At 37.8% G+C, this 16,202-nt stretch overlaps 2 protein-coding genes across 2 annotated transcripts; one reads left to right on the top strand and one right to left on the bottom strand.

Annotated features, from left to right (window-relative positions):
- The first annotated feature begins 1,887 nt into the window (after window positions 1–1,887).
- LOC122023096 lies at window positions 1,888–5,436 on the top strand. Its single transcript, XM_042581187.1, has 6 exons — window positions 1,888–2,698; window positions 2,791–3,438; window positions 3,619–3,675; window positions 3,789–3,937; window positions 4,775–5,015; window positions 5,129–5,436. The coding sequence occupies exons 1-6, from the start codon at window positions 1,888–1,890 to the stop codon at window positions 5,434–5,436; spliced, it is 2,214 nt and encodes a 737-aa protein (XP_042437121.1).
- Window positions 5,437–9,409: 3,973 nt separating this feature from the next.
- Window positions 9,410–10,868, bottom strand: LOC122023094 (receptor-like serine/threonine-protein kinase SD1-7). Its single transcript, XM_042581185.1, has 5 exons — window positions 10,493–10,868; window positions 10,238–10,354; window positions 10,020–10,156; window positions 9,742–9,952; window positions 9,410–9,648 (listed from the first exon to the last, which is right to left on the bottom strand). The coding sequence occupies exons 1-5, from the start codon at window positions 10,866–10,868 to the stop codon at window positions 9,410–9,412; spliced, it is 1,080 nt and encodes a 359-aa protein (XP_042437119.1).
- Window positions 10,869–16,202: the final 5,334 nt, after the last annotated feature.

Here is a 16,202-nt window from a genome sequence, read left to right as displayed (position 1 = left end):
GGGAAAAATTTAAGACCTAAACTATGCTCGCTTGTGATTTCTCATGATGTGTAATCCATTATATAATGTTAGTTAAGGTCTTCATGCTTAAATGCTGCTTGAAAAACCTAAAACCATGATTGTATGTTTCGACCAAGGTTTGAGAATTAGGGTTAGGAGCTCATTTATACTTACTAAGAGTCTCACTTGTTAGGTTGTGATCTAAGTTTAAAGTTCATGCTTAGATGTTGTTGAAAAAAAAAACCTAGAACCATGACTTGTCAGTTTCAGCCAAACTAAGAAAGATAGGGTTTATGTTATGTGCACTTCATGCCATCATGTTATGATTCCTATGATATGCTATATGCACTTATGCCATCATGTTATGAGTCCTTATGATATGCTTTATGTATGTGCACTTATGCCATCATGTTATGATTCCTTATGATATGCTTTATGTTATGTGCACTTATGCCATCATGTTATGATTCCTTATGATATGCTTTATGTTATGTGCACTTATTGTTGGCGCAGCGGAGACCGGCAAGAGGGGGGTGAATTGCTGTAAACAAAAATGAAACTACCCTCCTCAGATTTCAACTCAGAATAAATGCAGTAGTAAAATAATAAAGACAGAAAATAAAAGCAGAAACAGAAGTTTAACCTGGTTACAACCAAGAGGGTTGTTAATCCAGGGCAGTGAAAAGCGCACTAAGAAAATTCTCCTTCTCTGAAGGCGGAGAAGCCTTTTACACTCTAATTGCTTAGAACTACTGCTAGGAATTGCTTACAGATTGATTGCTTGAGTTGTTGTTGAATTCCTAGCTCCAGGGGCCTTTTTATAGCTTCTGGAAAGTCTATCCCGAGGGTCCAAGGCGCCTCCAACAAGGTTCAAGGCGTCTCCAGCTCGGTCAGCGAATAAAACTTTATCCGCATGCAAACGGTCAAATCTGACCTGTTGAGGGCGCCTTCAACAGGGTTGAAGGCGCCTTCAAGGGCGCCTCCAAGCTTGGTTTCTTCAACTTCCGACGCTCCGTTCTTTTGGGTGATTGCGGCCAACACTACAAAAAAATTGGACATTAGGACCACAATAATAGCAGCGGTTGATGAAGCGGTTGTAACAGCAGATCCAATAGAATCAGTCAAGTGTAACCGCTCCTAAAACCGCTTCAATTGAGATTTTTTTGATGCGGTTGTCAAACCGTTGCTATTGGACACATATAGAACCGGTTATTAGAACCGCTCCTAGAAGTTCCTTTTAGAAGCGGTTTAGAACCGCTCCTAAAAGGAACTTATGACCGCTCCTAAAGGGTACATACGAGATTAATAAAAAACCATGTTCGCATCTCATATTATTTTCACAATTCCAGCAAACCTTTCTATTTCGGCGACCCTCTTTGTTCCAGAGACGTTCTCTTTTCTATCGACCATCTATGTTCCAGCGATCCTCTCTATTATAGCGACACATCAGATTAATTGCACCCTAGCATCATCCTTCGACATCCACATCATAAATCGCCTTTGATTTTGTTTCTCGAGGTAATTTCTTGGTTTAGTTTTCGTATGGTGACAATGTTTTTATATGTTAATGGTGATAAAAATTATAATCGATTAGGGTTTAATTTGTGTTGGCCGGTAGATTTGTAAATTTTTCCAATGAATCCCTTAATTTGATTTTTTTTTCTACGAGTTATCCGTATTATTTTTCAAGTTTATTATTGTAGTTTGCTTACAACGTGTCTATGATGCTAAGCTTCATTTTTATATTTAGTAATTGTATTTATATATATGTTTGTTGAATTCTTGGAAATTTTATCTACGAAGTTTCTTTAATTTTTGATAAATCTTGCTTCAATGTTTTAACTTTTATAAATTATTGAACAGCATCAAATTATGCAGAAGCAATGGATGGCTGCGCCACATGGCAGTCTTGAGTATCGGGTGGGAATCCTATATTTTTTGCGTTATGCATTTGGTGATGCGGCTCCAGATGTCACGAGACCATGTCCTTGTTGCAAATGCATAAATTCATTGAGTCATGATCGTGAGACAGTACACGAACATCTGATGATAAATGGTATTTTACAAGATTATCGCATCTGGAATTTTCATGGAGAAAAACTAATTGTACAAGATTATGATAACAAAGAACTTCATTATTCAGTGCAACAAGTTTCTGAAGTAACTAGCCATGAACCGATGGTACAAGAAATGCTGCATGATGCATTTGGAATTTATGAAGGATCTACAAGTAATGAAAATTACATTGGAGCATCAACGAGTCATACACCGATGGAGTCTAATGTTAAAGATTTCTATCGACTAATTGAGGAAGGGAAACAACAGCTATATACCGGATGCACAGAGTTTTCTAAACTGTCGTTCCTTGTTGAGTTATTTCAACTGAAAGTGAATGGAAAATGGAGTGATAAGTCATTTACAGCATTGTTGGACTTCCTTCGTCGAGTACTTCCATCTGAAGCTCAAGTGCCTAAGACATTTTATGAAGCAAAGAAATTAATTTCTAGTTTAGGACTTCATTATGAAAAAATACATGCTTGTCCAAATGATTGCATGATTTATTGGGGGGAAAATGAGAATGAACAGGCTTGCAAAGTGTGTAACCTTCCAAGATGGAAAAATTTGCAGAAATCATCAAGGAGATCGTATAAAGGTGGAAAAAACGTCTTGAAGTTAAAATTCCAGCCAAAGTCTTTTGGTATTTTCCATTGAAACCAAGATTGCAATGGTTATTCATGTCATCTAAGACGTCTGAAAATATGCAATGGCATTTCAAAAAACGTGTTTCAGATGGAAATCTAAGGCATCCAGCTGATTCTCGAGCATGGAAGGAATTTGATGAACGTCATTATGAATTTGCGTCTGATCCTAGAAGCGTACGCTTGGGACTCGCCGCTGATGGGTTTAATCCATTTAAAAATCAAAGCACTTCACATAGTACTTGGCCTATTGTCCTGATGCCTTACAATTTGCCACCTTGGGAATGCATGAAGCCTTATTCTATTATTTTATCCACCCTTATTCCTGGTCCAAAAGCACCTGGCAATGATATCGATATATATTTGCGCCCCCTATTGACTGAATTGAAAGATTTATGGGAAAATGGAATTGCCACATTTGATGCTTGTGAAAAAAAAATGTTTCAAATGCGGGCTGCATTACTTTGGACAGTTAGTGATTTTCCTGGTTTGGGTTGTTTGTCTGGATGGAATACATATGCCAAGAATGCATGTCCAACTTGTGCTGATAATACAGATGCAGTGTACCTAAAACATGGCAAAAAGTGGTCATTCAGAGGGCATCGTCGTTTTCTACCACCAGATTCAGAAATGCGAACAATGCCAAGTTATGGCAAACCAGAGTTACGTGAGTTAGATTTGGCACCATTGTCTGGATCTGACGTTCGACGAATGACCTTAAACAAGAATGTGATTTTTGGTAAGAGTAATGCATCAAAACCAAATGTGAGAATAAAAATAGGATCAATTGAACAAATGTGGAGAAAACAAAGCATATTTTTTAGCCTTCCATACTGGGAATTTAATTTGATCCGACATAATTTGGACCCTATGCATATTGAAAAAAATGTTTGCGACAATATTGTTGGAACACTTTTAGATGATTCCAACAAGAGCAAAGATAATTATGCAATGCGTAGAGACTTAAAGAATTTGGGTATTATGAAACAATTATGGCTCCGGGCACATTCAGATGGTAGAGAGTATTTGCCACCTGCATGTTACTCTATGTGTAAAGATGAAAAAAGATATTTTGTTCTGTATTAAAAGATATTCGTGTTCCTGATGGTATGTCATCTGATATCTCAAAGTGTGTGGATGTTGGACGTTGTAGGATTATGGGCTTGAAAAGCCATGATTGTCATATTATGATGGAACAATTCCTTCCAATTGCTCTTCGTCGCCTGCTGTCGAAAAAGGTAACTGCTCCACTTATTATGTTGTGTGAATATTTTAGAACAGTATGTGCAAAGACCCTACAAGAAGATGAATTACAAAAGGCTGAAGAAAGAGTTATTTTGGTTTTATGTCAATTAGAGAGAATATTTCCACCATCTTTTTTCACAATAATGGTTCATTTGGTGGTACATTTAGTGTATGAAGCAAGAATTGCTGGGCCTGTACATTATCGGTGGATGTACCCAATAGAAAGATATCTGGGGAAACTTAAAAATTTTGTTAGAAATAAAGCACGACCAGAGGCCAACATTGCAGAGGCATATTTAGCAGATGAATGTGTTGTGTTTTGTTCTCATTATGTAGATGGTAACATCTCATTAAAAAATCCCGGAACACGACATAAAGAGACACCAAATGATGAGTTTCCCACACTCTCGATGTTTCCACATGTAGGGCGACCAACAAAAGGGCTTCAAGTAGTTACCTTAGATGACAAAACTCTAACTCAAGCTCATAGATATATTCTCTCTAATTGTACAGTGTTGCAACCATATCGTGAGTAAGTAATACTATTTTTTTGATTTTTTGCATAATATTTTATTGTTTTATGATCAATAATTTGTTTTAATTATATATTAATGTTGATATTGAACAGTGAAATAAAAAATGAATTGAAGAGAAGACATAGATATGGCCAACGCCCAAGTAATTCTTAGTTGGATGACATGGTTAGAATGCAATTTCCAGAATGGTTTGCAAGACGAGTAAGTAATATATGTGATTTATTTTATATTACAAATTTTTAATAAATGGACTTGTTAATTTTTTTACTGTAAAATTATATGTGTACCTTACAGGTTGATCGAGCAAATGAACGAATCGATGACTTAGATCTTCAGGTGCTTTCGCGTGGTCCAAATCCAGTAGCATTTAATTATCATGGGTTCAACATAAATGGTTTTGCATTTCGCACGGTGGAATCTGAAACAAACAAAAAGGTCCAGAATAGTGGGGTTATGGTGCAGGCGATGCATGATAATGATGATCATGAGTCAATCTATTATGGTCGACTAACTGATGTCATCTCACTTGATTATGGTGGTCGTGGACGAATTATTTTTTTCGATGCGATTGGGTTAACACTACTACAGGTTTCAAAATTGATCCATTTGGATTTTCAATGCTGAATTTTTCACGCTTGATACATACAGGAGAATGTGAGGAACATGAACCTTTTATTTTGGCTACGCAAGCTCAAATGGTTTATTATGTTCGTGATCCAAAGGAGGAGGATTGGTACTGCGCCATTCGTCACACACCAAGAGATACGTATAACATGGGCAATGAAGATGATATGGATACGATGCATTTTATTCATAATAATTTTTCTAATATGGAATCAATATTAGGTGATGTAAATAGAGTAGATGTTGAATTAATTAGAACTGATGTAGAGGGCTCAATAGTTGATGTTCTTCCAGTTGTGAACAATGAAACAGATGATAAAAGCTTTAGTTGATTTTTGTGTTTTCGTTCATTATTCTAAAGCTCTATCAATAAGAATTTTTTCTAATGTATTGTGAGTACAAATCAATATGGCAAAAGGGAATCGTTACTTATTTGAACTCTCCATGAACTCAGTTGTAATCTCTTGGAAATCACAATTCTGAAAATGAAGTGAAGGTGTTCTGCTGAGTTTTATTTCAGCAACCACAGAATTATTTGCTGAATCTGATTTCTGAAATGAAAACTGATTTCTAATTTCTATATCTGATTTTTGAGCAATTACAATTCAGAAATTGAGAAACCTGTTTTCAAAATGTTGTTGTTGAGTTGCCATTGTGCCAATTTGGAGGAATATGTGCAGGTTTATGGAAGGCAATTTCAGAAATCAGAATTTATTTCTCAATCTGATTTCTAATACTGAATCTGATTTATTTCAGAAATCAGAATTTATTTCAGAAATCAGAATTTATTTGCTGAATCTGATTTGTTTATGAATTTGATTTCTGATTTCTGATTTCTCAATCTGATTTCTAATTTCTTATGAAACTAGATTTCTGATGTTTAAAAGTACTCTAGTATTCAATTGTGGAAATGAAGTGAGTAAGTGTTATGTGCTAGTGATAAGTGGGCTTCTTTACTGGTTGGCCTTCTAAATCCACATGGGCATTGGATCGGTCAGCAGACCGATCCAGTGATACTATGGGTTTTCTGATCGGTCTGGTGACCGATCAGAAACCAAACAGTGGCTCACTGTAAGTTATCTGATCGGTCACCAGACCGATCAGGAAACGATCAGAGGTAAAGAAGGTAGGGGGATCGGTCTGGGGACCGATCCACCTATAGCCTGATCGATCCACAGACCGATCAGGCTTCGAAGCCAACTCTCACAGAGAGTTGGCTGATCGGTCTGGGGACCGATCAGCCTAGGGACTGATCGGTCCACAGATCGATCAGGCGACTCCCATACCGATCAGGTTGGAGCCTAATCGGTCCAGGTCTAGAATATTAATCAAAATTCCATTGCCTTAACATAATTTACATTCCCTATTTTTTAAAAATTATTTTAATAAATTAAATTAATTAAACAAAATATGAATATTAATACAATAAAAATAAGACTCCACCCAAATTTCACATTCCCGCAACCAAATTTCACATTCCCGCTATTAATTCCCTCCCCTCACATTACCTTAACAGAATTTACATTCCCACTAAAGTCGCCTCGTCGCCTTCCACAGACCACAAACACACTCACCTTCATCCCATCGTCGACGAGCCTCCGACCTCCGCCTCTTCTAGTCACACAGCCAGGAACCTCCGTCTCCTCCCAGGTACGCAGCTACCATAACCTCCGCCTCTTCCTTCCGCCGCTGTTTCCTTCATCCTCTGATTCCGATTTTTTATTATGTTGCTTAATATTGATTTTGGAAGCCTTCTACAGATTATTAGACCTATTTTCGAATCCTATCTGCTGTTAGAGTTTTTATACTTCAACCTCTCTTTGCCCTGTCTTTGATCCTTCGACTCTTTGCAGGTAAAGGCTTTTGCTTTTGGAATTTGTTTAGGGTTTTTTTTTGGGTTTTGTCAAAGGGATGAATCTCTTGATATAGGCAGTTCAAGTCAAAGGATGTTTGAGCAATGCCGAGACAAAATCACTGGCAATGTTCTTGATACTTTTTTATGGAATTTGAGAAGTATACAAATATCCTTGTAGCACTCTTTATTAGCATTGTTTTGCAGTTACATTTATCAGGTTTGATGTAGTTCGTGTTGTTAGAGCTTCTGTTTTAGTTTTTTCCCCTTATTTTGTGATATAGTTTGAAAGAAATATATGGTGTACAAGGTCTAAAGTTTCCACGTCATTGATGATACTTGAGCCAATCATTTAGATGTTCTCAATTATGTTATCTTTCGGTCCCTTTGAATCTTCATCAAATCAGATTAATTTTGTATAACTTTTATATTGGTAAATATCACTAAAGAAGGCAGCATGATGAACAACATAGTTCTGTTTTCGTTAGTGTTTCTTTAGTGTTGTCGTCACCAACTCTATTTATGCTATTGTTTATAGTGATTTTCAGCTCAAGTAGGTCTTCAACCACTTCAACTAGATTAAATTTTTTTTGACAGAAATCTTTTCTTACAGCTACTAGAGTTATGCATTTTGACTAATACAATTCATGCCTTGTGTTTTTTTAATGCGGAACATTGTTTCTCTTTTGTTATTGATATCTGAGTTAATTATCTAGATGTTTTTTTAATGCAGAAAATTTGTTCTCTTTTGTTATTTTGCTTGAACATTTTATGACAATTTCAGATTTTACACTTCAAACTTCATTCATATTTCTATATTGTGATTTGTAGGTAACTTTTGAAAATGGCAAACAAAAGAATGTGAAAGCTAATACAAAATAGCCAAAGACGATCTACGAGAGAAGAATCGAGTAATAGAGGAGTTGATCATGAAAATGAATCACAAGATACAACATCTCATTCACCATTAGAGCTACAAAATGAGGAGGTTAATGAGCAAGGTGAAAAATGTTTTTGGATATGAATAGAAAATTATTTTTTGCAACACTAAGTGAAAATTATATTTTTTAGATGAAAATGAGATCATGTCTTCATCCCAAGCTCAGAAAAGAAAACGTGGCAAGACTATTATGAGAGATATTCATGCATTACATCCCGATCATATGCTGGTAGCGAAATTCAATGAAAGGGGACAGCCTTACGGTGATCTACAATCGACTCTTGCAAATCCTCTATACAGGTGCTACAATGAGATATCCTTTACCATGGTCTCTCTAAAATTCTAAAAAAGTTGTTTATTCCTTATATAATTTAACTTGGATATTTCATGGTTCATATTGAGTTTTGTTGATGATGGAAATCTTGTAGATCTGCAATATCATATCTCACAACCTTGACTAGATAAGCATTGAACGAGTTAAAGTAGTTTATGAAGACCACACTACAACAAATCGCTCATAGACATCGGTTTTCCACCGGTGTCTATTTGATTTTCGACCGATGTCTATGAAGCCGATGTTAAAAGTCTGTCATTTTAGACATCGGGTTAAAACCGGTGTAGTATCACTTAACGACACCGGTTTTCGAATCGGTTATTAACCGGTGTAGTATCACTTAACGACACCGTTTCATACACGGTGTAAAACCGATGTAATATTGTATGTTAATAACACCAGTTTTGGCAGCGGTAAATGACCGATGTAATATTACTTTATAACACCGGTTTTACATCGATGGAAAACCGATGTAATATGTATTTTTTCTAACAGCACAGATTTGATTTTAAAACCGACAATAACAAAAAAAAATACACAAATATTCACAAATTGTACAAATATTCTTCATTCAATAATATCCATAAAATACACAAATATTCACAAATTATATAAATAATCTTCTTACAACAATATCCATAAAATACCCAAACATTCTTTTTACATCAAAAGCTAGCTAATAAATATCAAAATCAAGGTAGAACATTCTTTTAACACATCAAGGTAGAACCGCACTTCAAATGTAATCTAGCATGCATTCAGCCCACTCGAACCGCACTTCATCAATTTCAACTCTGGAGTACTTGAGATTTGTAAACTGTAAAAACACATAAATCCACCATATGTCAAATAACTAAAACAAATGTGTACATGTATCAAATAAAATAGAATACTGAGTTTTTAAAGGCTGCTGTGCAAGATAACGAATATAACATAGGAAAACACATCAGAAATCACTGCATGAGGACCGCTGCGATCAAATGTTCCCGTGCGGCCCCAACAGTTATTGCAATAACATAGGAAAACAAATTTGTGACCCATAGGAAAACATAGGAAAAATACCATTTATGATATATTCAGGAGACATGTAGCCACTGTCATATCGTAGAAATATAAAATAAGTATATATGACATAATATGAAAAATAAAAATATTGATGATTCAAATTGTTTATGCTCACTAGGTTCCGACGACTCTTTTGGTAATTGATACGGATTCATCTCCTCCAAATATCCTAGCCATGCCAAAATCTGATATTTTGGGATTCATATTTTTGTCAAGAAGAATGTTACTAGCTTTAAGATCCCTATGAATAATCCTTAACCTTGAATCATGGTGAAGATAAAGTAGACCTCGAGCGACACCGAGAATGATGTTGTACCTTGCTCTCCAATCCAGTAATACAGTTTGAACTTCATCTGAACACAACAAGCAATCATTTAAATCTAATTAATCTATCCTTTCAGATAGTTTCAGATCATGTAAATTGACAGAGATCTAGATCAGCTAACCAAACAGAAAGTTGTCCAAGCTTCCATTGGACATGTATTCATAGATCAAGAGTCTTTCCCCTCCTTGGATGCAACAGCCAAGAAGCTTAACAAGATTTCGATGTTGCAGCTTCGCGATCAATGTGATCTCATTTTTGAATTCATCCACTCCTTGTGACGATGTCTTAGATAATCTTTTCACTGCTATCTCTTGATCGTCTCCCAATTTACCCTGCACACAATCAAATGTCTCAAACAATTATGTGATACTACTAAACCCCAAATACAGTATTCCGTACCTTGTATACAGGGCCAAAGCCTCCTTGACCAAGCTTGTTGTCTGCTGAGAAGTCATCGGTTGCGTCTTTAATTGTAGTCAAGTCAAACAATGGCAATTCCATGTCCTTTTCTTCTGCTTCATAGTCAATATGAGAACCTACATGTGCCACAAATTAAAGTCTTTTAGAATATATGTAAGCCAAGTAAAAGTAGTTAGGATGAAAATGAACAATAATACTTGTCTTCTTCCTCCTCCAAATCGAGTAAGCAACACAAGCAAGGAAAAGAATTACCGGTGGAAGAATCACAAACATTAAGATATTACGATTAGCATGACGGGCTTCAGATGGTGATGCTGAAAGATTACAACAGTTTATAACAGAATAAGTAAAAAGACTGCAACATATATAGATTTTGATATATTCAGTTTTGCTTAGTTGCTCGCAAATATTTGCCGTTTCATATCTGACATAAAGATCTTGTCCTAGCCCACTGCCATTCACGGTGATATCAGTGAGATCCTCTGTCCATATTAAGCAGCCACTGCCACTGCCACTCCCATTCCCACTTATGATCGATGCGGCATATGCTCTGCATGCGCAGTTGCTCAAGCAAAAAAACCTGCACTCCTCAAAGTTCCAGTTTGCATTGAGTACTGTCGATCTGGACGCGTCGGGCAACTTCGTGACACTCAGTCTGAAGAATTCATCGGTATTATTTAGACAGTCCAAAGGCTTCGTCCTCATGCAGCCGGCTTCTCCGACCAGCATGTCCCAGTTATGTTGATTCCTCGGATGAAACCCACGCAAGCATGTGCACGGCGGCGAGATGTTGGAGCTGCAATAACTGTTGGGGCCGCACGGGAACATTTGATCGCAGTGGTCCTTGGGCAACACAAATTTGTTTTCCTATGTTATATTCGTGACCACCTCTCTGTGACCCAACAGCTGCAATAACCAATCCACCTCTCTGTGACCCATTCTAACAAACAGGTAACGTGCAACTCTCTACAACTTGTTCATCATGGAAAACACAACACAACTCAACCTCAAATCATCGAACACCAGCCAAAATCTCTAGGAAAACCTACTGTGAACACATCAGAAATCACTGTCAAACAATTTTGGGTAACATACGCAAACCAAGCAGTAACCTTCAACCGAAACCTCCAACAAGAACACATCCCACCGAGAAGAATCCAACCCGAATCGTATACAAAGAAAAACCAATCAAACACATCCACAGAAGAGGAAAACATATCGAAAGCGTCTACAAAAGAAGTAAATCAAAACATCTCCAGGAAGAACAATCAAAGCCTTTACCAGAAGAAAACAAGTCGAAATCCATACCAAATCCTCACTTTCTATAGGTTTTCCACCCCACTATACCTCATGGATTTCGAGTTATCACAGGTAGATACACTTGCCTCTTTCTTCTTCGTCTCGTCTCCACTCGTCCTCGCGTTGTGCCCCGTCAGCTGTGGCGCCGCCTGCGAAGCTCAGCTAGGCAGCGAAATGGCGCGACGAGTGGCTCTGTCGACTCGGGAAAAATGGAAAGAAGAGAAGGGTCGGCGGAATCGGGCAGGGAGATGTGACGAGGAAATGAACCCACTGTTCAAAGGGGACGGCGACGGCGAGAAATCTAGGGAGCGGAAGTTGAGGCGGCGCCAGCAGCTAGGGTCGAGGGAGGCGCGGTACTAGGACTTGCAGACGAAGGGGACGGCGACGGCGAGATCTCCGAGGGCGAGACGGCGGAAGGGGAAGAGGGAGATGAGGCTGAGGTTTAGGTTTATGTTGAGAGAAGGGGCACGATATTGGTTTAGGTTTGGAGGGAATTTTGTGAAGTCTTGTAAATTTTGGCCGGTGAAAAAATTAAATTATTTAAGAAGGGGTTTATTAACATCGGATTTTAAAAATCGATGTTAAAATCGGTGTCTATTAACCAAAAAAAGAGCGCTTATAGACATCGCCTAAAAAACCGATGTCTATGAGCTAAAATCTGCGCTCATAGACACCGATTTTTAGAAAAACCGGTGTAAAATACTCAAAGACTTCGGTTTTAGCCTAAAACCGATGTTGTTCCACTGATGTCTATGAGCGATTTTGTTGTAGTGCCATGTATAGCTGCTTTGTGCCTTGATCTTGTCTAAATTTTCTATTTCATCCTGTATTGTATTTTTTTTCCAACTACTAAAGTCGCAAGGGTATTCATCATTCTTTATAGCTATATAGTCTTTTATGTCTTTTTCCCTTCTATATGTCTTTGCATTATTTGAAGTTTGCATTTTTTTGAAGGTTGCTATTGAAGGTTGGAGCAAATGCCTTTTGTCGCTTGAAGCAAATGTCTTTTGATGCTTTATTGGCGGAGAAAACTTGTTATTGAAGTTTCTATATATTTTTGGGAATTAAAGAAAGGATTGTATTAGTGGTATAGTGTGGTGTTAAATGTATGTTATGAATATTTTGAACTTAAATATGAATATGACTTGTTTATTTGGTAATCCAAATTGTGTTATGAATATAAATTAGATTTGTGCAGTGAAATATTAATATTATCAATTGATTTAAATTGAGCATTCATTTTGGAAATCTATAGGTACAATATGATATAAAAGCATTTTTAAATATGGTAATTCTGTATATTTAGAGGCGGTTTAAAATTGCTCCTATAGATAGTGTCACTGTTGTATAATAAACTTATAGGATCGGTTACAACCGCATCTAAACGACTATTTTCTAAAATGGTTTACAACCGTCTCTAATAAATCATCATTCTGTGTCGGTTTTAGACCACTTCTAAAACGTCATTTTTAAATTGCAAAGTAAGTTATAAGACCGGTTTTAACTGTTTGTAAAAGTTGACCTTCGGAATCGGTTACTAACCGCTCCTAAAGGTCCACCTTAAGGCGACCCATATTGATCTATATACGCGGTTACTACCCGCTCCTAAAGGCCCACCGTAAGACCGCTGCTATTGGTAAGCATTAGAAGCGGTTTATAAGTTTAAACCACCGGTCAGTATTACCGTTTCGGTTGCATTTAGCGTCGCCAACACCTGCACCGGTTTTGTAACCGGTGCAATAGGGTTAGCAGCGGTCGTAAACCGCTGGTATAGGCCTTGAAAAATCGCTGCTAAACCCTTATTTTTTTGTAGTGAACCGGAATAGGGCTCACCCGAACCCAATTCCCGGCATTCTCCTCGAGCAGCCTTCTGTCCCGGCTTAACGTCCCTCGAACGCCGCGCACGCTCTTCACGCCCACCGGAGTACTCTTCCGCAGCTCTCTCGTCCTTCGGACGCACCGAGCCCGTCGGCTCCCTTCCCGTGCCGTTTTTCTCGCTAGCTGCATCTTCCGCTCGACTTCCTGTGTTCCTAAGCTCCTGAATACTCAGACACAGGGATCAAACACAACAGGACCTAACCAATTTGGTTGATCACATCAAAACTACCATGGGGTCCAACAATCTCCCCCTTTTTGATGTGCATCAACCCAAGTTCAAGTTAGGGTTAAAAATAGACATAAACAGTAATTTTAAAGAAAAAATTACTAAACTAACAAGTTAAGAATAATTTTTGCAATTAGTAAAATTGCAGCACTTTTTTCTCTAATTCCCCCTAAACTTGTACTTTTCTCTCCCCCTTTGATCACAGCAAAAATGGGGTCTTAAGAATTTTCAAGTAAGATTGAAGTTTTTTGAAAATTTTCTAAGTTAAAAATGAATTTTTTGAAAAAATTGCTAACTTAAAATAAATTTTCCAAAAAAAAATTCTAAGTAAAAAAAATCCTAAGTAAATCGTCAAATGTTCCCAAAAAAATTTCTAAGTCAAGTGAATGAACTTTTAGAATTTTTCAGAAGAAAATTTCTAACCCAAAAAATTAAGTTAGAATTTAAAAAAATTTCTAAGGAATATTTGTTTATTTTAACAAATATTTGATAAACTTTCAAAGCATTATTTAATTCTTGTTTAATGCTTTTCAGAAAGTTAATTAAACATTTTCTTTCAATATTTTAACTTCCAGGTCGTGGCGAGGCACTAGGCTTTCTTGGTTATTGGAGCAACAACCACTTCCTTAGACAAAGCTTCCATAAAGAATTTCAATGTTTAATTTTCTCACTGTATGCTTTTAATTTTTAAAAAATTAATTAAGCACAGATTTTGGAACCCAATAGAGGTTCCTTCCTACAGGATTATTCAAAAATCTAGGGGGTACATAGTTTCTTGGTATTTTCCTAAGTTGATCTTGATGCTTCCTTATATACCAATTTAATTTACCATAAATTCTTAATTTTGAATTTGGAAATTGATTTAAGAATGCAGCAGATTTCAGTTTTTCAATTTCTAATTTTAATTTATCATTTTCTGATTTTACACTATCATACATTTCAAGTGGACATGCTTTTGCTAATTTCATTTTTAATTCTTTATTTTCTTTTTCTACTTCTAATAAGTCTTTAGAAAGCGATTTAATAAATCGAAATGACTGAGACGGGGTTAGATTGCGTACCTTACTTACCTGATCTGGTGACGCTCCCCCTTCATTGTTGCTTTCTTCTTCTGATGTTCCTCCCCCTTCATCGATGCTCATCTCTGAGCTTGAGTCTTCTTCCGGTTGATGGTTCGCCAATAGCGCTAACCCTGAGAATTCTTCAATGTCCGACTCAGAGGTTGATGAATCTGACCAAGTAGCCTTCAAATTCTTGTGCTTGGAGGTTTCTGGTTTCTTGTATTTTGACTTTTCTTTTTCTTTCTCCTTTCTCTTTAGCTTTGGACAGTCATCTTTGATGTGCCCCTCTTCGTTGCAGTTGTAGCAACGAACGGTCCTCTTCTTTCGATGATGCCTCTGCGATTTAAATTTGTTAGTACTAAAAAACTTATTGAAGCGTCTTACCAGTAGTGCCGCTTCGGATTTGTCGACTGAGGCTTCGGAGTCAGAACTGTTCATCTTTGCCTTTAAGGCAATGTTCTGACTTGTCTTCTCTGCTCCGTTGGGTTCTGAAACTCGAGACTCGTGAAGTTCAAAAGTAGAAAATGATTGTTCTAAAGTACTTAACTCGAGGTCCTTAGAGATGTAATACGCATCTACTAAGGAAGCCCACTCTGGAGTTCTTCGGAAGGCATTGAGCGCATATCGGATAGAATCCTGGTTGGTTACCTCTTCTCCAAGGTTCGTTAGTTGTGTTATCAGCTCCTTGATTCTCGATTGGAGTTGCGCTACCTTCTTGCCTTGGTTCATCCGGAGGTTCGTTAACTGGTTCCGGAGGATGTCGCGCTTCGCTAGCTTCGCTTCGGAAGTACCTTCGTGAAGTTCCAGGAATTTTTCCCAGAGATCTTTCGTGGAGTCGTAGCTTCCGATCCGATTTACCTCCTGAGGTGGCAGTACACTGAGTAGATGGAACTCAGCCTTTCCGTTGGCGACGAAATCGGCTTGCTCCTTCCTGCTCCATGTGTTTTCTTCTTTATCTTTCGGCGCTGCAAAACCATATTTCATTGTAATAAGAATATCAAAGTTTGTTTTAAAAAATACCTTCATTTTGCGCTTCCATGTGGCGAAGTCTTCGTCGAATTTCGGGGGATGGATGTTCGCTCCGGCCATCGTCTTGATCGCAGTGCTTCAGTTGGCGGTCAGTCCTTCTGAGGCGATCAGGCTCTGATACCACTTGTTGGCGCAGCGGAGACCGGCAAGAGGGGGGTGAATTGCTGTAAACAAAAATGAAACTACCCTCCTCGGATTTCAACTCAGAATAAATGCAGTAGTAAAATAATAAAGACAGAAAATAAAAGCAGAAACAGAAGTTTAACCTGGTTATAACCAAGAGGGTTGTTAATCCAGGGCAGTGAAAAGCGCACTAAGAAAATTCTCCTTCTCTGAAGGCGGAGAAGCCTTTTACACTCTAATTGCTTAGAACTACTGCTAGGAATTGCTTACAGATTGATTGCTTGAGTTGTTGTTGAATTGCTAGCTCCAGGGGCCTTTTTATAGCTCCTGGAAAGTCTATCCCGAGGGTCCAAGGCACCTCCAACAAGGTTCAAGGCGCCTCCAGCTCGGTCAGTGGATAAAACTTTATCCGCACGCAAACGGTCAAATCTGACCTGTTGAGGGCGCCTTCAACAGGGTTGAAGGCGCCTTCAAGGGCGCCTTCCAGGGCGCCTTCAAGGGCGCCTCCAAGCTTGGTTTCTTCAACTTCTGACGCTCCATTCTTTT

This window comes from Zingiber officinale, chromosome 9B, assembly GCF_018446385.1.
Source record: "Zingiber officinale cultivar Zhangliang chromosome 9B, Zo_v1.1, whole genome shotgun sequence".
NCBI classification, from domain to species: domain Eukaryota; kingdom Viridiplantae; phylum Streptophyta; class Magnoliopsida; order Zingiberales; family Zingiberaceae; genus Zingiber; species Zingiber officinale.
The sequence above is the reverse complement of the archived record's forward strand: the minus strand, read 5'-3'. Positions and strand labels throughout refer to the sequence as shown.